General features: G+C 40.2%; 1 protein-coding gene across 4 annotated transcripts in view; it reads right to left on the bottom strand.

Annotated features, from left to right (window-relative positions):
• ect2 (epithelial cell transforming 2) overlaps window positions 1-23,152 on the bottom strand; it is a 242,668-nt gene that overhangs the window by 48,054 nt on the left and 171,462 nt on the right. For all 4 annotated transcript variants that reach the window (XM_061779805.1, XM_061779804.1, XM_061779806.1 and 1 more), the window contains 3 exons: window positions 11,161-11,239; window positions 3,927-4,046; window positions 378-516 (listed from right to left, as the gene is read on the bottom strand). In XM_061779805.1, coding sequence (XP_061635789.1) covers window positions 378-516; window positions 3,927-4,046; window positions 11,161-11,239 — 338 coding nt within the window. The remainder of the gene's footprint in view (window positions 1-377; window positions 517-3,926; window positions 4,047-11,160; window positions 11,240-23,152) is intronic.

The raw sequence follows: 23,152 nt of genomic DNA, 5'->3' as shown, positions 1-23,152 counted from the left end.
GTTAGATAAATATTGATTGAGAACTGCTATATTGTAGTGTATACACCACAACCTCTATAAAGGTAAAACTGTAATTACCTCAGTTATTACAGATAACGTCAGTTATTAACGTTCACACACAGACATTATAATTAATAATTATTAATCCCATTTGAACTCCATTGCTAACTGAGCAGTCCCTATCGATACATTTATAATTATTATTTATGATGTAATATTTTTTATTCCAAAAATACAGTTGAACAGAAAGGTCTCCTATCGCCAAATAAACACTTCCATACAATTTACAGGTGGGTAAATAAACACCCACCATTCCTTAGCACTGACTTCATTATACTTGTAGATAGCCTTTCTGCCTTGTGTACATGCCATCTTACCTTCTGTGTCCTGCAGGTCCAGAACTCTTCGAATTTGTGACAGTGGCATCAAAGTGATGTGCTTCAGTGGAGGTGGCGGTCTTGTTTGTCCCAGTGGACTCTTAAAAGTATTGGTAACTTTGTGTCGCTTCCTTGCAATCTGCATAAAAACATATAATTGGACAAATAGGGAGATTCTGTTATGGGTGCAGCCACGGGGAAGTGAGGGAAAATCAGTTGGCATTTTCAACCCAGCTGGTTACCAAGCATTTACTATACCTAAACTGGAACCAGGTTGAGAGGAATCAGATTTAGGAGGGCTCTTTATTGGTCAAAAACTAAATAATTGTAATGAAGAATTATAAAAACGTTATAAGGCACCAACTAATTTGCCCTTATAGTCCATCTACCTTCAAAATTTTTTGTTGGCTATTCTATAAAATGGAAATGGTTTATATACAGCTACAAATTTCATGAATTTTATTTTGTCGTGGTGGTGTACATTCCTCCCTCTGCAACTGCGTGTGAACGCATCCCTATCACCGTTGCAGACAAGGCACCTAGAGGCCCACATCCTCATATCTGAAGACTTAAATTATCCCTCTCCCTCTGCCACTCTCCCCGACTTCATACAGTATGTGGATTGTCACAAAAGAGACCATAGAACATCCATCCATCCATTTTCCGTACCGCTTATCCTCACTAAGGTTGCGGGCGTGCTGGAGCGTATCCTTGTCATGGCCCTGTGTTTCAAGTTGTTTTTCTTTATGTTGCAGTGTCTGGGTGAGCGAAGGTGGGCGTGGACATCGGTGACACACCTGTCATGCATTGTAATCATCAGCCTTTTTAGGGGGCACCGTGACAGTGTGTGGGCGTCGGAATATTCACTCGTTTTTGCCCCGTGTTTGCCGCCGTTCTGACCGCTGTCCAAATTTAGGCTCAATACGATTATACCACACGGACCGTTTGTCGTGTCTCCCTGCGTTATCTGTTTTTGATTCTCTCTGGTTGTGAGTTCCTTTAGTTTCGTATGTCTCGCCATCACATGCTCTGCCATTTAATTAAAATTGTTCGGACCTCTGACCTGGAGTCTATTTTTTGGGATCTGCCCTTACGGCATTGCCGCTCGTGACAATCCTGGATTAGGGTGACTGGTTTTTGATGCTGTGACTCCTGCCTCATTCCACTCTTTCTGGATCTCTGCTAGATTCTTGAATATTCGCTGTTTGATAATCCACTGAAGCCCACGGTCATCTCTTTTACTGCTGCATCTTCTCCTGCCACATTTTGTCCTTCCATTGACATGCTTCGAGACAGCACTCTGTGAACAGCCAGCCTGCTTAGCTATGAACTTTTGTGGTTTACCCATCCTATGGAGGGTGTCAATGATGGGCTTCTGGCCAGTTGTCAAGTCTGCAATCTTCACCATATTGAATCCAACTGAGACAATGCAACCAAAATGAAGCAATTTAATGACACCTGGGGAAACCTGTGCAGGTGCTTTGATGTAGATGATTAGTGTGTGACACTCAGTTTAAGACATTTATGGATTGCAAAATCCGATTTCTTCACAGTATTCAAATATTTTGAATTCCTGATTTCGTGGGTTTTATGAACTGGAAGCCCAAATTATGTAAAAATAAACAAATAAATACTCGAAATTGTTTATATTGTGAACACTGAATCTGTAATCTATGAAAGTGTAGCTTTTTGAATGTAATTATGGAAATAAATAAACTTTTCCATGACATTACTTTTTTGGAAAGGGTCTGTATTAACTTCTGTGTGGAAAACACAGTGCCATCCACAGAAGTAAAGAGTTTTCCCAACATCAAACGTTGGGTGATCCCTGAATTGAAGACTACTAAACAGGAAGAAAACAATCTCAGGGGACAAAGAGGAGCTACAAAGAGTAGAACGGGAGCGCAAGTACAACAGGAAGTGCAAAAAAGACTACAAGCATCGACTGGATGAGGTCAAACACATCTCAGGAGATGACAAGAGTGGGGATGGACAAGCAATCGTTGAAGACCAGGACGGGGCAAACAAGTTAAACTTCTTTTTTTCCCCCTCAACAGATTTGACTGCTCCCAAACCAACTCCGAATCAACATGGCACCATTTCTTCACAGTTCTCGAGACCTTACTCCAACAGCTGCAGCTCGTCTCACCTCAGCTCTTCCCACGAACAACTCTGCCCCTCCTCCAACCATCACAAAACTCTTTACCTGCAGCTCAGGATTGCCCCCACCGCGTGAAAAAATTGTTTGCCCTGGAACCTGATAACTGGTGCCGCCCTTGGCAGCAATAACTGAAATCAAGCATTTGCTATAACTGGCAATAAGTCTTTCGCATCGCTGTGGAGGAATGTTCTTCTTCACAGAATTATTTAAACTCAGTCATATTAGAGGGTTTTCGAGGATGAACTTCCAGTTTTAAGTCATACTACAGCAGATCAATGGAAATTAAGGCCAGACTTGGAATTGGTAACACTAAAACCATTTATTTTACTTTCACCATTCAGAAGTGGACTTGGTATGTTTCTGGTCAATATCCTGCTGCATAACCCAAGAGCACCTGAGCTTCAGGGCACAAACTGATGGCCAGATATTCTCCAGGATTTTCTGGTACCTACCAGACTTCATTGTCACAGTCGTCCAGTTTCGGTAGTAGTAAAGCAGTCACAGATCATCACTCTGCCACCACCATGTTTGATTATTGGCATAATGATCTTTTTGACAAATCCTTTGTTATTTCTACAGCAGATTAACAGGCCCCAGACCTCCCAAAAAGTTCAACTTTTGTCTTGTTCATCCACCAAATATTTGTGTTGAGGATTATCAAGATGTTTCATGGCAAATGTGAGATTAGCCTATTTGTTCTTTATTTGTCAGCAGTGGTTTTAAACAAAACTTTCCTATGGATGCCAATTTTGCCCAGTGTCTTTCTTATCTTTGAGAAGTGAACACTGACCTTAAATGAAGCCAGTGAGACCTATTTAAGTGATTTCTGCATTGAACAAATCCATCAGGCCTGGGTGTGGCCTGTGAAACTGAACGAAGCTTTCCAAAAACTGTGGAAAATCACAGATATCTCATGATTTAACAAGGCGGGGGGGAATTGTTCACATTTGTTTCCCTTAATAAAAAAAAAAATCATGTAGAAACAGCATTTTGTATTTCTTTGGATAGTGTATGTGAGTTTAAAGTTGGTTTGATAATCCAAAACATTTGAGTGTGATAAATGTGCCAAGAAAACAAAACAAGATGGCATAGGCATTACAGTGAGTGAAACCCCACCGAATCAGAGCAGTATGTGGCTCAGAACAGCGTGAGCACTTAAATTGCTAGGTTGGACTCCATCACAGGCATCTCAATTGGCTTTAATCTATTAATGTATTCTTTATTTATTTTTCTTTTAGTTTAGGGTGCCACAAATGCCCCCCCACAAAAATGCCATGAAAAGTCCAAAGGAGACCATTGGATAGACTGAGAAATGCAACAATAATAGGCTGGTCCATACAGTATAAAACAATTATGCATTTCAAAAGCTCAGGACTTAGAATTTTCACCTCCAGACAATCACTGAAGAGGAAGAGTGTGACATGTTCACCACGGTCACATGGTTGGTCTCCGAGTGCAATGGTTTCCACTTTGTAAACCAAACTGCGGTGGGAGGATAGCAAGTTGGCCTGTTGAGAGATGGATATGTTATTGACAAAGTCAAATGAACAAATGCTCCACAAACAAGGGTCTATTAGTCTAAATCAAGACTTTTTTACACAGACAGAGGTCCTGACGTAGAACCCCAATTCCAATTAAGTTGGGACTTTCTGTTAAACATAAATAATAACAGAATACAATGATTTGCAAATCATGTTCAACCTATATTTAATTGAATACACTACAAAGACAAGATATTTAATGTTCAAACTGATAAACTTGATTGTTTTTAGCAAATAATCATTAACTTAGAATTTTATGGCTGCAACACGTTCCAAAAGAGCTGGGACAGGGTCATGTTTACCACAAGTTAATGATTATTTGCTAAAAACAATAAAGATTATCAGTTTGAACATTAAATATATTTTCTTTGTAGTGTATTCGATTAAATATAGGGTGAACATGATTTGCAAATCATTGTATTCTGTTTTTATTTATGTTTAACACAACGTCCCAACTTCATTGGAATTGGGGTTGTACATCTATAATAACCTCAGATGCATGAACTGATACCAGCACATTTTATTTTGAATAAAAAACTAACAAAAGAAAAAGAAAAATCAGTAAACGTGGGAGTCTGTTGACACGATTATTTCCGATTCAGTTACAACTTGATTACTTGAAGCATCTTGAATTATGCATATTTTGTTCTACAAAATAATTTTTTATTTTACTGAATGATCATATAATACTTTTAAAACAAGATAGACAAGTCATTTCAGACATGAAAATGACAACAACTCACCCAATAATTAATGAAAGGAAAGTCTACAACTCATTCACGCACGCACACACACAAACGAATAATGCAACATCAAGAGTCACTGGGAGTTCCGTATCTTGCCGAGTAATGTTTGCGTTTGGAATAGGAATGTCCCGATCACATTTTATTGCACCCGAGTCAGAGTCTTTGATTTTAAGGATCTGCCAATACCGAGTCCCGATCCAATACCTTAACAATGCATTAAAAAATGAGCGTGCATCCAAATGTTCTAAAGTTAATGTGTACATATGTGTAAGTATATAGTTATGCATAGATACATCCAAATATATATATATGAACAATAAATACATTTATTATATGGGCCATTCACAAAACACACGTTAATACTAACCAAGTTACAGATCAGTGTGAAGGATGCTTAATAATATTTTCATGTAATTGTATGGTGCATTTATACTTTTTTTTTTTCTTCCTGGGGATGCCAATAGCACCAATTCAGTGGAATTGCATTCAGTCCTTTCCAAAAGTATTGGAACGGCTAGGTCAATTCCTTTGTTTTTGTTGTATACTGAAGTCATTTCGGTTTCAGATCAAAAGATGAATATGAGACAAAAGTTCAGAAATACAGCTTTTATTTCATGGTATTTACATCTAGATGTGTAAAAAAAACTCAGGAGAGCGCACCTTTTGTTTGGAGCCCCCCACTTTTCAAGTGAGCAAATGTATTGGAACAGACAAAAGTTCAGAATTCCAGCTTTAATTTCACGGTATTTACATCTAGAAGTGTTAAACAACTCAGGACAGAGCACCTTTTCGTTTGAAGCCACCCACTTTTCAAGTGAGCAAAAGTATTGGAACAGACATGATTATTTGGTTATTATTGGGTAAAAAAAATAAAATGCATCCAAACTAATCGGGCGAAGGTTCATCATACAACAAGACAATGACACATTGCCAACACAACAAAGGACTTCATTAGGGGGCAAAAGTGGAAGGTCTTAGAGTGGCCGAGTCAATCAACGGACCTTAACCAAATAGAGCAGGCATTTTACCTCCTGAAGAGGAGATTGAAGGGAGAGACCCCCAGAAACAAAGAACTGAAAGAGGCTGCAGTAAGCGTGGAAAAGCATTTCAAATGAAGAATGCCACAGTCTGGTGAAGTCAATGGGTTGCAGGCTGGATGTATTTATTGCAAGTAAAGGTTATGCCACCAAATACAGTACTAAATGTTATTCACTAAGTTCATTTAATCATGTCTGTTCCAATACATTTGCTCACTTGAAAAGTGGGGGGCTCCAAACAAAAGGTGCGCTCTCCTGAGTTTTTTTTACACATCTAGATGTAAATACCATTAAATAAAAGCTGTATTTCTGAACTTTTGTCTCATATTCATCTTTTGATCTGAAACCGAAATGTCTTCAGTATACAACAAAAATAAAGGAATTGACCTTGCTGTTCCAGTACTTTTGGAGGGGACTGAAGAAGCTTTTTACATAGTATGGGGGATTGCTGTGAGCGCATGGTAAACAATACATTTAGATCATTATTTATTAGTTTAGATTCCATCTTAACGCTATAATAACCGTCCATGCAGCTACAGAGTTGGTGCTATACGTCACCTGGGTGACGTACAAACGACACTATTGATTTATGACCACAAGCTTGCTTGTCACAAAATAATTCACATGTAATAAACTTTTATTTGACGTTAAGTCCTTTGAATGTGTCACAATTGCGAATCTGTCTGACGTTTTCTCGACTCGTTGACAACGCTCTTCAGCGAGGCGGCTTTATATTAGGAATTGCAGACTTATTTAGAAATAGTGTCTTGCAGCTTGCACTGAAATAAAAATAGAATAGAATCAAGGCAGACTGTCTTTGTGACGTGGGTACACACGCTCGCACACACATAGTGTGTGTCTCTTTCACAGACGATTATTTTCTTGTTGATAAACTTGTTTTTCTTCTTCCAAGGAAATTGGAAGAAGCGACTCCTGGATATTTTTAAACTTGTGGGACTGTACTCTTTTTTTTGTCGATGCGGTCAGTTTTTGCCTTATTCCTATATGTTTTTTAAACCCGTTATGCGTGAGCGTGGCCTGCTAATTAGCACAGGCCTGCTAATTAGCACAGGCCTGCTGCTATTGCCAACGAGACCAGCAACAAGATGCCTCTCTATTCCACTGAGGACTATCACGGATTGCTACAGAGGATGTCAGTCCTGGAAACGAAAATCCACCGTCTTGAAGCGTATGTGGATGTAAATGGACAGTCGGGGAATGAAACCACTCTACCGATGTCTCAAAATGGTGAGCAGAAGTGTGCTAACAGACAGCCACTGAGCTCAACCAAGAGGATGGATGTGGACTGTGGAAACGGTAATGGATCATCCAGCATTTCTCCCTGGAATTTACTGGTAGCAAAGCCCAAAGATATGGGACAACATCTAAAAGGGAGGACACAACACCAGCAGATAACCGAGGAATCCGGCTGGCCTGTGTTGCGTGCTGCTTCAACCCCGAGTGAGCAGGCGTAGACGGTCGCCAGAGTGAAGGGCAAGAAAAGAGGACGCGAGTCAATGCAAAACATTGACATCAGACTCACAAATAGATTTGAGCCACAAGACCCTGGCCAAGAATGCTCATTCCCCACCACTATTATAAGGTATGAAACTAAATCATACAAGAAAAAAATGGCACCCCAAACGTTACTAGTTGGTGATGGAGTTGTCAAGGATGTGAAAGGTTTTTGCAGTAAGAACACCAAAGTACTGTCTTTTAACAATGACATGGTGTCTGATATCTCAAAAAAAAAAATCCTGGAGATCATGAATGAGCACCCAATTGTGAAATCTGTCATTATACACACAGGGATCAGCAATCAGTTGTACTAAAGCGAGATTTCATTGATCTCCTAACAAAAGTGCAATGTTTGGATGCTGAGGTTTTCACAAGTTGAACTCTCCCAATGGTACGATTTGGAGATCAATGTTTCAGTAGGCTCAGTCAATTAAGTGGCTCAAAGAAGCGTGTACTGCACTACCTGTGAGTTTCATTGACAATTTCTGCGTTTTTTTTTTTGGGAGCAGACAGCTTTGTAAAGCAGACGGTTTCTGTCTAAATACACAGAGGGTTAAGTTATTGGGTGATTTTTTTTACTGTGTACGTCATTCAGCAGCCCAAAAGGAAAACATTGGTCTTGTTGACACAGCTGAAGGACAAAAAGACGTAGTTGTTCCCAAACAAGCGGAGGAACAAGAGATAAGGGAACACGGGGCGACGATGGATTCATCAGCGCCATCCAAACAATCGGAGGAACGAATGAGGAATGAGAGGAGGCAGCACTTTGAATCTCCCACTCCACTCCCTGCCCCATTGGAACAAAGCCCAACGCAAAACTCACTCTCTACGACCCTAAATGCCCTGTTAGGTGTGACGGACAGGATGAAGGCTATTGTCAATATTGGAATCCAGTGCACACCACGCCAAGATCTTCCTCCCATCCTCCCTCGCTTAAAACCACCGTCCACTAAGATGCGAAGGGCCCCTCCTTCTCCCATGAAGAATCTTATCTGGAAATCTGACTGATATCTGCGGGGTCTTTTACACAATATGTCAGACCCCTACGGAGATCAGGCATTTTTAATCCCTGTAATTACAAAGGACAGAAAGTTGGTCAAAGAAATATGACACAAAAAAAGAACTACAAATTTAATGAGGATAAAATGTCAATCTATCAAACCATTGTTTCCAGTTACTTCTGCGAGACTAGCTCTTTTCAATATCAGGTAACTGGGTAATAAATCAATGTTGAGTAATGAAAGCATTACAACCTATGATCTGGACTTTTTGCCACTAAATGAAACATGGCTAACAGAAAGTAGCTGTAATACCATGACGCAACACCAGCAAATTTTTATTTTATGAACAAGTGTCGAATAGAGAAAAAAGGCGGTGGTATTGCTGTTATTTTTAAGTCATTATTTCAGTGTAAAGAAATTATACTACTAAATTTAGTTAAAGGTTACCCAAAGGTTATTGTTCTAATAATTTATAGGCCTCCAAGATACAATGGAAAACTTTTATGGGAGACTTTTCAGAAGTGCTGTCAGTTATTTGTGCTGACTACAACTATTTTGTCATAACGGGAGACTTTTAACATTCATGCATGGAAGAAAAAAAATAAATCTAAAAAACTCTGCTGTACGAGACACATTTGACCTATCTCAACGTAAGAGTCCAACCCACACTCATGGACACATCTTTGACCGGGTCATCTCTAAGGATGTTGAAATTCTATCAGCTGACATTAAGGTTATGGCTATTTCTGACCATTTTTGTGCATTAATTGAATTACAGCTTCTTCCAAAAGTTCAGACAACTACTATCTCTATCAAGAAAAGGTACATAAATGAGAGTACCGCCACTAAGTTTATGAAGACCATAGCTGTGCCACAAACTGTAAGTGCTGACACAGTTGATGAACCTTTGGATAATTTCACCAGGAAATTGTCATCAATGTCATGAATGCTGTCGCTCCTATTAAAACTAAAACAATCTTGAGGCGACCTAGAACACCATGGAGGAGCACAATGATGGTGAAGACCTCTAAATCAAAGTGTAGGAAAGCAGAACGTAAGTGGAGAAAAACTAAACTCCAAATTGAGTATGACCTCTACAGACAGTCTTTGTAATTTTAACCAAGAGTTATTAGTCAGGGGTAGACAGTAACATTTTTCTGTAATCATCAGTAAGAACTTCAACAATACTCGCACTCTGTTTGCTGTGGTTGACAAGCTCACAACCCCCCCCCCCCCCCCCCCCCCCCCCGAATCAGATAGCTCCAGAACTCCTAACAGCAGATAAATGCAATGAATTTGCTTGATATTTTAGCAAAAAAATCCAATCCATCAGGTTAAATATCAACAATCAACTCAGCAATTTTTTTTAACTTAAATGGACATTTTGACAAATTTCAATCAGGTTTCCAAACTCATCACGTTAACAAATCTGCTCTTATCAAAGTGCTAAATGATATAAGGTTGAATACTGACTCGGAAAAGCTGTCAATTCTGGTCTGGTTGGATCTCTGTGTGGCTTTTGATACGGTAGATCATAATATACTGCTGAACACGTTGGAAACGTGGGTAGGACTTAATGGAGCAGTCCTTAAATTATTTAAGTTATTTTGTGACTATTGGAAGTGTTCACGCTCATCGAATGGGAATGACCTATGGACCCCTCCTGTTCAGCCGGTATATGCTACCCTTGGGTCAAATTCTTCAGAACTTTTATTTTGTCTATCATGCAGATGACACAGTTATATCGAGCAGTGTCTCCAGATGACTACAGTTCAATTGAGGTGATGTGTCACTGTCTAAAACAAATGAATAACTGGATGAGCCAAAATATTCTTCAACTAAACCACAACAAAACTGAGATAATTGGTTTCTGGCAATAAAGAGAATTGCTGTTAGTAAATACCTGGAGTCACTCTCTTTAAAAACCAAAGACCAAGTCCGATACCTTGGTGTACTGATAGATTCCGACCTGACTTTCAACATTCATATCAAATCAATTACTGAAGCTGCCTTCTACCATCTGAAGAGGATATCCAGAGTGAAGGCTTGCATGTGCCAAGCAGACCAGGAGAAGCTCATCCATGCTTTTATCTCAAGTAGACTTGACTATTGTAATGGTCTTCTGACTGGACTCTCCAAAAAGAGCATTAAACAGCTGCAGCTCACTCAGAATGCTGCAGCTCGGGTTCTGACCAGAACAAAGAGGTCAGAGCATATTAGTCTAATTCTAAAGTCTTTTCACTAGCTCCCAGTCAGCTTTAGAATATATTTGAAACTTCTGCTACTGGTCTATAAATCACAAAATGATTTATGTCCTGAATACATGAAAGAAATGCTCGTGGAATATAAACCCAGTAGGGCTCTGAGATCGACAGACTCAGGTCAAATAGTGGAGCTCAAGAGTTCAAAGCAAACATGGTGAAGCAGCATTTAGCTATTATGCTGCACACAAATGGAATAAGTTGCCAACAGAAGTGACATCAGCCCCAAGTGTGAATGTTTTTAATTATGTCCAGGTTAAAAACTCTTGTTTTTTCTCATGCTTTTTTAGAGCACTTTGACTTTTAAATGTCTTGCACTGTATTCTGTTTTAATTGTAATTTTTTCCTCTTTGTTTTCAATGTTTATAAGCTCTTTTTTTTCCTTTGCTTTTAAATGCTTTTAATTATGTAAAGCACATTGAGTTACCTTGTGTATGAAATGTGCTATATCAATAAATTTGCTTTGCTATGATGTAAAGACAGGGGGAAAAGAAAGGAGATAATAAATTCAGACTTACGGGACATCCGTCAACTTCATAAACAACATCAAAGATCTGCTTCTGACCATCTGTCTTCCTCTTGTCCTCGTTAATGTGACTGGTGGAAAGTAAAGTACAATTATCCATCCATTTTCTTCCAGTTCGTTATTGTCTCTCTCAGTAAAGCACAATTACTAAAATAGAATTTAGTGTTAACATGACACCAAAATTCTGACTGATACTATAAATGCATAAAGTAATTCAATACCGATACTAAAAAGCCTAAAACATCAGTAAAAGCAGTATCAGATGACAAAACCTGGTCTTCAAAATCTTTGTATTTTTATTAAGTCAAAATAATATTAGGCAGGGCAGCATATTGAATGAAATAATATACAGCGGCTGACATAAGTATTTAACACGTCACCATTTTTCGCAAATATATTTCCAAATGTCATTTCCAAAAAGCCTTTGTTTGCAATGACAGCTTTAAGACGCCTCCTGTATGGAGAAACTCGTTGCCTGCATTACACTGGTGTGATTTTGGCCCATTCTTCCACACAAGCAGTCTTCAAATCTTGAAGGTTCTGTGGGCTTGTTTTATGGACCTTGAGTTTCAGTTCTTTCCATAGATTTTCGATTGGATTCCATTGAAGTGATTGCCTGGGCCATTCTCGCAGCATTATTTTTTTCCTTTGAAACCGATTGAGTTTCCTTGGCAGTCTGTTTTGGTCATTATCCTGCTGCAATGTCCACCTTCGTTTCATTTTCATCATCCTTGTAGATGGCAGCGGATTTGTGTCAAGAATGTCTTGGTACATTTGCCCATTCATCCTTCCTTCAATAATGTGAACTTTACCAGTACCATTTGATGAAAAGCAGCACCACACCGTCATGTTCCCACCTTCGAACTTCACTGTTGGTATGGTGTTTTTAGGGTGATGTACAGTGCCATTTGTCCTCCAAACGTGGAGGACAAATGGCATCCAAACAGTTCAATTTTGCTCTCATCCCACCAGACTATATTCTCCCAGAATTTAACTGGCTTGTCCAAATGTTGTCCAACAAGCTTTGACATGCTTTCTTTCAGCAATAGGGTCTTGCGTAGTGAGCATGCATACAGGCCATGGCCGGGGAGTACATTACTCAGTTTTCCTTGTAACAACAGTACCTGCTAATTCCAGGTCTTTTTGAAACTCTCCACAGGTGGTCCTTGGTTCATGGACATCTCTTCTGATTATTCTTTGTACTCCTCTGTCACAAATCTGGCGAGGAGCACTTGGATCAAGGCAAATTTATGGTGGTATGATTGGCTTTCCACTTATGTATTATGGCCCCAACGGTGCTTATTGGAACATTCAAAAGCTGAGATGGCCTGTAACCAATGCCATCATTATGTTTTGCATCAATTAGTTTGCGATGGTCTTGAGACAGCTCTCTGCTCTTACCCATCATGAGAAGTTTCTTGACTCTCACCTTGAAATGAGACCATTTTGTAGGCCATCAATTAGGACTGAACCAGCTGATATCCATTTGCACTGACAAGGGGCTGGATTGCTGTTTGATTATTGATAGATTTTAGGTGTTGTCTTGGCTTTCCATGCCTTTTTTCACCTCCCTTTCTTCATGTGTTCAATACTTTTTCCCTGCATCATTTAAAATTTTTACACACAACTTAATTTCTGATCTTATTTGTTCTACTTTCTTTGTATGTATGTTTTACCTTGGTTGTTCCCAACATCTGGTGAAATTTTGAGGTCAATAGCACCTTTGAAAGTATATTTAGTGAGAAAAATGGTGACGTGTTAAATTATCTTTCAGCCGCTGTAGGTTCCCTGTTGATAAAATAAAATTCCACATAGAGGCACAGCTATTTAGCCTTTTTTTCGACAGAAATACAATTATTCTCTCACCGCTGAGATTTGTAGCATTGTTTAGAATATAAAATTGCTTCAAAGAGATTAGGGTTAGGACAGTTCATCTGCAAAGGTTGAATCAAAGCAACTGGTCTGTTCTTGTTTGTTAAAGCTGAAAAAAAAAAACACACCAAAAAAACAAAAGCCTCTTCAGTTCTCAGTGTGGAGTCCTATTTATTCCTTGCAGAAGTGTGTTTCCTGGGGGTGGTCAACAATAGGGTGTTGTTGTTGTTGCCCAGTGTGATTAGCAAAATGACCGTCCTACATTCCAATCATTCGTTCACTAATCTTGTGGTAAAACAGCAGGTTAGGGCCACTCTTCCTGTTGAATGAGGCGATCTTCAGAACTTTTGAAACTTTAGAACTGCCTAGAATATTTGACACTGGAATTGGTCTAGGTCTTGGTGCTATCGTTGCCCAAATTTTCTGGTCAGGCGGCAGAGGGAAACGCCGCCCTGTTTCTGAGGAACAGCCTATAGCCCAAAAGCTGTGGGCGTGAAAAAAGCGGTGCCATTTTTATAAGCACACCTTACAGAAACTCACCCATTATTGCACAGACAGAATGTTGATTCTTAAAGCACTGTAACCAATTCCTACATTACCCCCACACTTTAACGCCAGGCGAGCATGGTGTGCACAGGACTGGAAGTTTAGTTTGGATCTTTCACCACGTAAATCATCAACAGCATTCAGAGATATTAAAGCAATTTTTTTACATCCAAATCTGATTTTATACGCAAAATCAATTGTTCAACAAATGTTAAGACTTTTGCTCATCTTTAAAAACATTTTTGACAAATCAATATTAAAACTTACTTTATATTCCTATTGACGAAGGCAGAAAACAAAGATCTTACCATATCAGCATCTGAAGGAGCGGTTTGGAGGGCTATTGTTCCAGTCTGCATTAAAACTATATCTCTCTAGCTTTAAAACACTAAAAAGCAGCAATAAACAACAAAAATGGACTGTCTTCTTCTGACGAGATACAAAGAATACTGTTAATGGAAGGATGTTTGGGGTGCGACAAAGCTGAGGAACGGGTGTGGATGCATGAACGCACGTGGGGTGTCATTAGTTAACGGGGAAAACATGAGCGGTTAACTGATATTTGTGAAGCAGGAAAATAGCAGTAGTTTTCACACTACCATATGAATATTACAAACTGCTGAATTCACACAATTGATGAACAAATCTAAATATTTTAACTAAAATTATAGATTAATGATTACATTTTCTCCCATACCCGAGTTTTTGCTTCAGCGACCACCAGACCTGCATTCCACTTGGCCAGCCGGTACCCATTAGCTGCCTCAGGAGTCCCACAGGCCAAAAAGGCCCGATAGGACTCCTCCTTCAGCTTGACGGAATCCCTCACCGTTGGTGTCCACCAACGAGTTCGGGGATTGCCGCCACGACAGGCACCGACCACCTTCCAGCCACAGCTCCGGTCGGCCGCCTCAGCAATGGAGGCGCGGAACAAGGTCCACTCGGACTCGATGTCCCCTGCCTCCCCCGGAACATGAGCAAAGTTCTGTCGGAGGTGGGAGTTAAAACTCCTTCAGACAGGGGATTCTGCCAGACATTCCCAGCAGACCCTCACAATACGTTTGGGCCTGCCACGTCGGACCGGCATCTTCCCCCACCATCGGAGCCAACTCACCACCAGGTGGTGATCAGTTGACAGCTCAGCCCCTCTCTTCACGAGAGTGTCCAAGACATGCGGCCGCATGTCCGATGACACGACCACAGTCGATCATCGAACTGCGACCTAGGGTGTCTTGGTGCCAAGTGCACGTGTGGACACCCTTATGCTTGAACATGGTGTTCGTTATGGACAATCCTTGACGAGCACAGAAGTCCAATAACAGAACACCGCTCGGGTTCTGATCGGGGGGGCCGTTCCTCCCAATCACGCCCTTCCAAGTCTCACTGTCATTGCCGTCGGGAAGTTGAATCTCAGATTCAGGAGGAGCAGTGTGGTTTTCGTCCTGGCCGTAGAATAGTGGACCAGCTCTGCACCCTCGGCAGGGTTCTCAAGGGTGCATGGGAGTTCGCCCAACCAGTCTACATGTGTTTTGTGGACTTGGAGAAGGCGCTCGACCGTGTCCCTCGGGGAGTCCTGTGGGGGGGTGCTTCGGGAGTATGGGATACCGAACCCCCTGATACGGGCTGTTCGGTCCCTGTACAACCGGAGTCAGAGTTTGGTCCGCATATCCGGCAGTAAGTCGGACTCGTTCCCGGTGAGGGTTGGACTCCGCCAAGGCTGCCCTTTGTCGCCGATTCTGTTCATAACTTTTATGGACAGAATTTCTAGGCGCAGCCGAGGCGTAGAGAGGTTCCGGTTCGGTGGCCTCAGTATTGCATCTCTGCTTTTTGCTGATGATGTGGTTCTGTTGGCTTCATCAAGCCGTGACCTTCAGCTGTCACTGGAGCAGTTCGCAGCCGAGTGTGAAGCGGCTGGGATGAAAATCAGCACCTCCAAATCTGAGACCATGGTCCTCAGTCGGAAAACGGTGGCATGCCCTCTCCAGGTCGGGGATGAGATCCTGCCCCAAGTGCAGGAGTTCAAGTATCTTGGGGTCTTGGGAGTGAGGGAAGAATGGAATGGGAGATCGACAGGCGGATCGGTGCAGCTTCTACAGTGATGCAGACTTTGTATCGGTCCGTTGTGGTAAAGATGGAGCTAAGCCGAAAGGCGAAGCTCTCAATTTACCGGTCGTTCTACGTTCCTACCCTCACCAATGGTCACGAGCTGTGGGTCGTGACCGAAAGAACAAGATCCCGGATACAAGCGGACGAAATGAGTTTCCTCCGCAGGGTGTCTGGGCTCTCCCTTAGAGATAGGGTGAGAAGCTCGGTCATCCGGGAGGATCTCAGAGTAGAGCCGCTGCTCCTCCACATCGAGAGGAGCCAGATGAGGTGGCTGGGGCATGTGATTCGGATGCCTCCCTGACGCCTCCCCGGTGAGGTGTTCCGGGCACGTCCCACCGGGAGAAGACCCCAGGGACGACCCAGGACACGCTGGAGAGACTACGTCCTTCGGCTGGCCTGGGACCGCCTCGGGATCTCCCCGGAAGGGCTGGATGAAGTGGCTGGGGAGAGGGAAGTCTGGGCGTCGCTGCTAAAGCTACTGCCCCCGCGACCCGACCTGGATAAGCGGTAGAAAATGGATGGATGATTACATTTTACTAGCAATACAGTTGTAAAGACAGAACACAAAACACTATAAAATGTAAATAATGCACCTAAAGTCAGACAAAATCAAGAGGGGAAGCCAACAAAAAATCTTTTGTTTTAATATGGCCGGTGAAAGCAAATTATGTGTCATCATCAATGATTCCTGCTAAAATCTCTCCCAACATTACCAAATATGTAATAAATGGTTTTGCTATTGCAACAGTTAAACAGACTATCATTCCAGACTTCAAAAACTAGTTATCCAAAGTAATATGATAAGTTCTGTGAGAAGGATGTGCCCTTAGGCGTAATTGCTGGATGTGTTCAGAAATATGCCTTGCGTATACAGACATGTTAGAACTACCATCATCTGAGTGGGTTCAGTCTTCAAATCGACAAATTTTAACTAAAATTGATCTATTGTGAATTTATGATTATGTATTACAATAAAATGGTAAAGATAAAAATAAATCACAGTGGCGGTGAGGTATGCTATGAATCAGGAGTTGTCTTGACAAAATTACCAACCAATACAAACATGTAATCACCATTAACTTTAATGGTACAGAGACAGGATTTCTTTGTAAGCTTGATAGACCGATTAAGTTAATCAAGTCCGCATAAGACCAATATACAGTGATATATTGCAAACAAAAGCAACAATTTACCAACTAATGTTTTATTTAGTATCCTATCACTTACATGCTGGGAGAGGTAGATGTGCATAGGTCCGTAAGTCTAAAGTAAGACTACCAAATACAGTCTTACATTTACATTTTGTGACAGCAATTCGAGTGTAAAAAAAATGTAAACATGATATAGATGTTGAGAACGAAATAAGTAAGGAGGGGGGTTTGCCGAAAAGCATACTTTTTAGCATTTTTAACTGTCATACATGTGTTTTAAGAAGTTAAACTAATCTGATTAAACAACAACATGCACAGCCGATATAATTCTCTGGCCACAAGTTATTTGAAAAAATTGCTACTTATTTAATTAACTAGATTATAAATGTATTCATTAGTTTTTTATATTTAATAATTACAAAAAATGACAAACATGTTTCCTGCATCTCCTGAGTTTTAACAATAGAGCTATTATTTCAATGCTTTTATCAACAAATGTTAGCTTCAACATTTCCAGAATGGAGTTTTCAAAATTAAAAAATTCCAAAATAATCAGTCTTCCCGAATATTAGATGAATATATGCACGATTTCGGACTTGCCGACGTATGGAGAAAAAAAAAAAAAAAAACATACAAAAACGGAATACGCTTTATTTTCTTTAGTTCACAGCTCCTTCTCTAGAATTGACTACTTTCTCACAAATAACTAAATTGCTCAAAAAAGCACTTCCAAAATACATCCAACAATAATTAGCAATCATGCTCCAATTTCTCTCTGCCACAAACTTGAATGAAACATGATACCTTCTCCAACCTGGTGCTTTAATATTTCTCTGCTGAAAGATCCAGAGTTCGATATATTTATAAGGAAGTAATGGGAAGATTTTCTAGATATGAATGATTCCACAACTATATCCCCATCCTTACTTTGGGAAACAGGGAAAACTGTAATTAGAGGCAAAATCATTTTATACTCTTCCTGCTAGAAAAAAACAAAAAAATTTGAAAGTGAATTGGAGATAAAAATCAAACAACTCAGAGAGAAAAATGCAAAGAATCCGACAGACCTACTTAGGAACAAACTTTATAATGCTAAACAACAACTTGAGTCTTCCCTTGTGTAAATGAGTCGCGGAATGTCCCCAAAGATGAACGAAAAACAGACAATACATAGACAATATAGAGAGCACGTAACCGAGGCAACCACACGGTTCGGCGGAATTTTGGAAAAAATAAAAAATAACAACAATAATAAAATAATAAGATGGAGCAAACGTAGAGGTTAAAATGTCATGTAAATGTTTTCTACACAGAAAAGCCAATACAGTCTTATACTCATTTGCCTGCTCAATGCAAATTATTAGCAAATTTACAGACCCTTTCCAAAAAAATTTAATATCATGGAAAAGTTTATTTCCATAACTCCATTAAAAAAAGTTAAACTTTCACAGATTATATATTAAGATTTAAACAATTTCATGTATTTATTTGTTTATTTTTACATAACTTGTGCTTCCAGCTCATAAAACCCACGAAATCAGCATTTCGAAAAACTTAGAATACTGTGAAGATATCAACCCAAATTTTGAAGGCCATTGTCTTAAACTGAGTGTCACACACTAATCATTTACTAAAATCAAAGCACCTGCACAGGTTTCGCCAGGTGTCATTAAATTGCTTCATTTTGGTTCAATTGTCTCCGTTGGGTTCAATACGGTGAAGACTGCAGACTTGACAACTGGCCAGAAGACCATTATAAGCCACAAAAGTTCATAGCTAAGGAGGCTGGCTGTTCACAGAGCATATCAATGGAAAGTCGAGTGGAAGGACAAAATGTGTCAAAATGCACCAGCAAGAGAGATGACCGTGGGCTTCAGCGTATTATCAAACAGAGAAGATTCAAGAATCTAGCAGAGATCCAAAGAGTGGAATGAGGCGGGAGACATTGCTTCAAAAACCACCACATTCAGACGCATCTGGGAGATGGGCTACAACTGTCGGGTTCCTCAGTTCAAGCCACTTCTGAACCTGAGCCAATGTAGGAAGCATCTCAACTGGGCCCAAGAGAAGAAGGACTGGACTGTTGGCCAGTGGTCAGAGGTCCTCTTTTCCGATGAATGTGTGGCTTTCATTCGCGAATCAAGGTCCAAAGGTTTGGAGGAAGAGGGGTGAAGAACAGAAACCAAGCTGCTTGAGGTCCAGTGTGAAATATCCACAGTCAGTCATTATTTGGGGTGCAATGTCCAGTGCAGGTGTTGGTAAACTCTACTTTCTGAAATCCAAGGTCACTGCAGCAGTCTACCAGAATGTTTGCGAGGACTTCATGATTCCTTCTGTTGAGGATCTATATGGAGATGCAGATTGCATCTTCCAGCAGGAACTGGCCCCTGCCCATACCGCCAGGAGCACCAAAGCCTGCTTTGATGCCCGTGCCATCACAATGCTTGACTGGCCAGCCAACTCGCCAGATCTAAACCCCATTGAGAATCTATGGGGTATTATCAAGGTGAAAATGAGGGGCACCAGACCCAAAAACAAAGAAGAACTGATAGCAAGCATCAAGGAAATCTGGGCTTCCATAACTCCCAGGCAATGCCACAGGCTGATTGTCTCAATGCCACGGCGCATCCAGGAAGTGATTCAAGCAAAGGGATTCCCAACCAAGTATTGAAGATTAACATATCGTTTTGAAAGTACCATATTTTGATTGATTTAATATGACCCTAATTTATTTTCTTTTTTTTACAAAAACGGTGATTTTCTTTACAGTATTCAAAATTTTTGAATTCCTGATTTTGTGGGTTTTATGAGCTGGAAACCCAAATTATGTAAAAATAAATAAAATAAATACTTGAAATTGTTTCAATTGTGGGCCCTGAACCTATAATCTATAAACAATTTAACTTTTTGAATGGAATTATGGAAGTCAATAAACGTTTCCATGATATAAGAATTTTTTGGAAAGTGTCTGTATATCACCTTTAACAGCTTATTCCATATAATTTGGTAACTGTTAGGAACCCACAATTATCTGTGCCCACACTGTGATACAGTCCCATCGAAAAGTATTGGAACGTCAAGGTCAATTGCTTTGTTTTTGCTGTATACTGAAGACATTTGCGTTTCAGATCAAAAGATGAATATGAGACAAAGATTCAGAGTTCCAGCTTCTATTCCATGGTATTTACATCGCAATGTGTTAAACAACTTAGGACAGAGCACCTTTTGTTTGAAGCCACTCACTTTTCAAGTGAGCAAAGGTATTGGAACAGACATGAATAAATAAATTAATTTAAAGTGAATAACACAATAATAATAACTTAATATTTGGTGGCACAACCCTTACTTGCAATAACTGCATCAAGCCTGTGACCCATTGACTTCACCAGACTGTTGCATTCTTAATTTGAAATGCTTTTCCAGGCCTTTACTGCAGCTTCTTTCAGTTATTGGTTGTTTCTGGGAGCTTCTCCCTTCAGTCTCCTCTTCAGGAGGTAAAATGCATGCTCTATTGGGTTAAGGTCCATTGATTGACTTGGCCAGTCTAAGACCTTCCACTTTTTCTCCCTGATGAAGTCCTTTGTTGTGTTGGCAGTATATTTTGGGTCGTCTTGTTGCATGATGACGCACGCTTCTCCCGATTAGTTTGGATGCATTTTCCTGTAAATTGCCAGACAAAATGGTTTTGAGATACAGCTCATCATTTGTTACATCATCAACAAAGACGAGTGAGCCCGTTCCAGAAGCAGCCATGCAAGCCCAAGCCATGCCATTACCTCCACCAAGCATCACAGATGAGCTTGTGTGTTTTGGATCATCAGCAGATCCTCTTTCTCGATACTTTGGCCTTTCCATCACATTGGTAGAGGTTAATCTTGGTCTCATCAGTCCATAAAACTTTGTTCCAAAACCTTTGTGGCTCATCTCTGTACTTCGCTGGGCTTCTGATCCTTTTTGCTGAGGAGTGGTTTGCATGTTGTGGTATGGCCTGTATATTTCTTTTCTCAAAGTCTTCTTCTAACAGCATTGCGATACCTTCACCCATGCCCTGTGGAGGTTGGCAGTGATATCACTGACTGTTGTCTTTGGGTGTTTCTTCACAGCGCTCACAATGTTTCTGTCACATTACATGTACAGTATATGAGGAATGCCTTTTTTTTCTGTTGAAAACGTCCTGTGTGTCACCTTGACCCAGGACTCCCTGGAAGAATGGTTTCTCAATGGGACAATTAATTGATGAATAAAGGGAAAACAAAATGAAATAAAATAAAACATTTAATTTATGTCATTATAATGTAAATTTTGTATTTTTGGAATAGTTTGTGCAAATTAGTTCCATCCATCGTGAGAGGAATGATTCATGTCTGTTTTGCTGGACCTGTGTAGCACATGTTAGGTCTACAAGGTACATGAACACACACCCTTTGAGTCAAATGAGGGTGCTGTTTGTGGCAGTGATGATGAATGGCTACCAGAAAAAAAGAGGCTTTTAGATTTTTATTACCACTCTCACTTAAAGTTTACGATCAAACAAAAGAGAATTACATGCTATTTAAAACAACCACACAGCTTTGCTTTGGCAAAGTCAGCGAAGTTAATGCTGACAAACTAATCATATTTTTGGGGAAAAAATGTTTTTTTCATGTCCTGGGAAGAATTCAAAACACCTCAGAAAAAAACAAAGCTTTCATAATTCATGCATCAGAGGGTTAAAATAAGTCTGTTGCTTTAAATTGTGCATTGACCATAAACTGCATTTCCTACAATGCATGGCGATGGTGTTAGCTGCGAAGCAACAGCATGCCGCCACTAGATTGCAGTGTCCACATCAGTGTTTAATTAATGCGACAAGTGAGATTGAGCAGGTTGCGAAATATCCACAAACAATCCAAAATGTCCAGGAAGCGAAAGATTGATGCAGATGGAATGTTGTTAAATGAAAGATGGGAAGGCGAATATATGTTTGCACTTCAAAGAGAAAAACTGGTATGTCTTTTTGTGTTATGAGGCGTGTCGGTCATCAAAGAGGACAATCTACATCGGAATTTTGATGTAGATAAAACACGGAGCCAAGTATGCTAAAGTTAGTCTTCAACAAAAACAACAAATTGTCAAAGAGTTAAAAGGCGAACTGCGATTGCAACACAGCTGGCCGAAGAGTCACGCAGTTTCACAGCTTTTTCATTAGCTGTTGATGAAACCACAGACAATAGGGAGACGTCACAGCTGTCCATTTTTATTAGAGGTGTGAAGTTGGACCTCTCTGTCACAGAGGAGCTCTTGGATGTAGCTGCCATGCATGGGACCACAACGGGATAGGATATTTATGAAGCGGTGGAGAAGTCCGTAAGTAAAACTGGATTGCTCTGGGACAAATTGGTGGGATTAACTACAGATGGTGCACCTGCAATGTGTGGAGGAAAAACGGACTTGGTTGGATTAATGAAGGAGAAAATGCGAAAAAGTAATTTACACGCCTTTGATAAGTTATCATTGCATTATCCACCAAGAAGCTTTGTGTGGAAAGGTGCTGGGGATGAATATAATGACCACAGTTCATCTTTTGTTGTCTTCTTTTCTCACTCCCATCTAGAAACCTTGTTCTGTTCGACTGATCGACTCTGATTCTCAATAAATATACATTATAATACTAAGAAATCACAGCGGCAGCTTAAAAACTCCACTGACACAGTAGAACTGTTACGGCATAAAAGGGATGCAGATCCTCCTTTCTGCTTGACCTAACAGCCAAACAGGACCCCCCCAAAAAAGCTACATATACACAATAGAAATTACAAAAAAACAGACACTACATTATACACTGGTGGACCAAGTGTAATCACTAGAAGTGATTAGTAAAACAATCCAAGTAAGCCAACTCACTGCAATGGCACAGCATCGGTTTTCACACACATACACGTGGAATGATAATACAGTATTTACAGTAAGAAGGATTACAAGAAAATTTCTACCTAAACACAGTAACAGAGCTTAAAGATGTTAAGTAATAAAGAGGCTCCAGCAATATTTGTACAATTAGTCCAAAGTATGAAAGAATTAACAGTGATATATACTGACGAAACATAAATACATTTGCAACGCCCACTGTCTGAAAATTCTGCTGACAAGCATGTGTTGGCACTGCAATTTTATTCATCATAGTGAAAAGTCTCAGGGGGGCATTTTATTTTTACTTTCCTATATTTACGAGTGTTGGGACAATGTTAAAAATGTAAGATTATGGACCGGTACTTGATGAAGAGCGAATTATGATCCAATACGCGTTTAGCCTTACATGAAACTAATAGT

This window comes from Phyllopteryx taeniolatus, chromosome 7 (genome assembly GCF_024500385.1).
Source record: "Phyllopteryx taeniolatus isolate TA_2022b chromosome 7, UOR_Ptae_1.2, whole genome shotgun sequence".
In the NCBI taxonomy this organism is placed as follows: domain Eukaryota; kingdom Metazoa; phylum Chordata; class Actinopteri; order Syngnathiformes; family Syngnathidae; genus Phyllopteryx; species Phyllopteryx taeniolatus.
The sequence above is the reverse complement of the archived record's forward strand: the minus strand, read 5'-3'. Positions and strand labels throughout refer to the sequence as shown.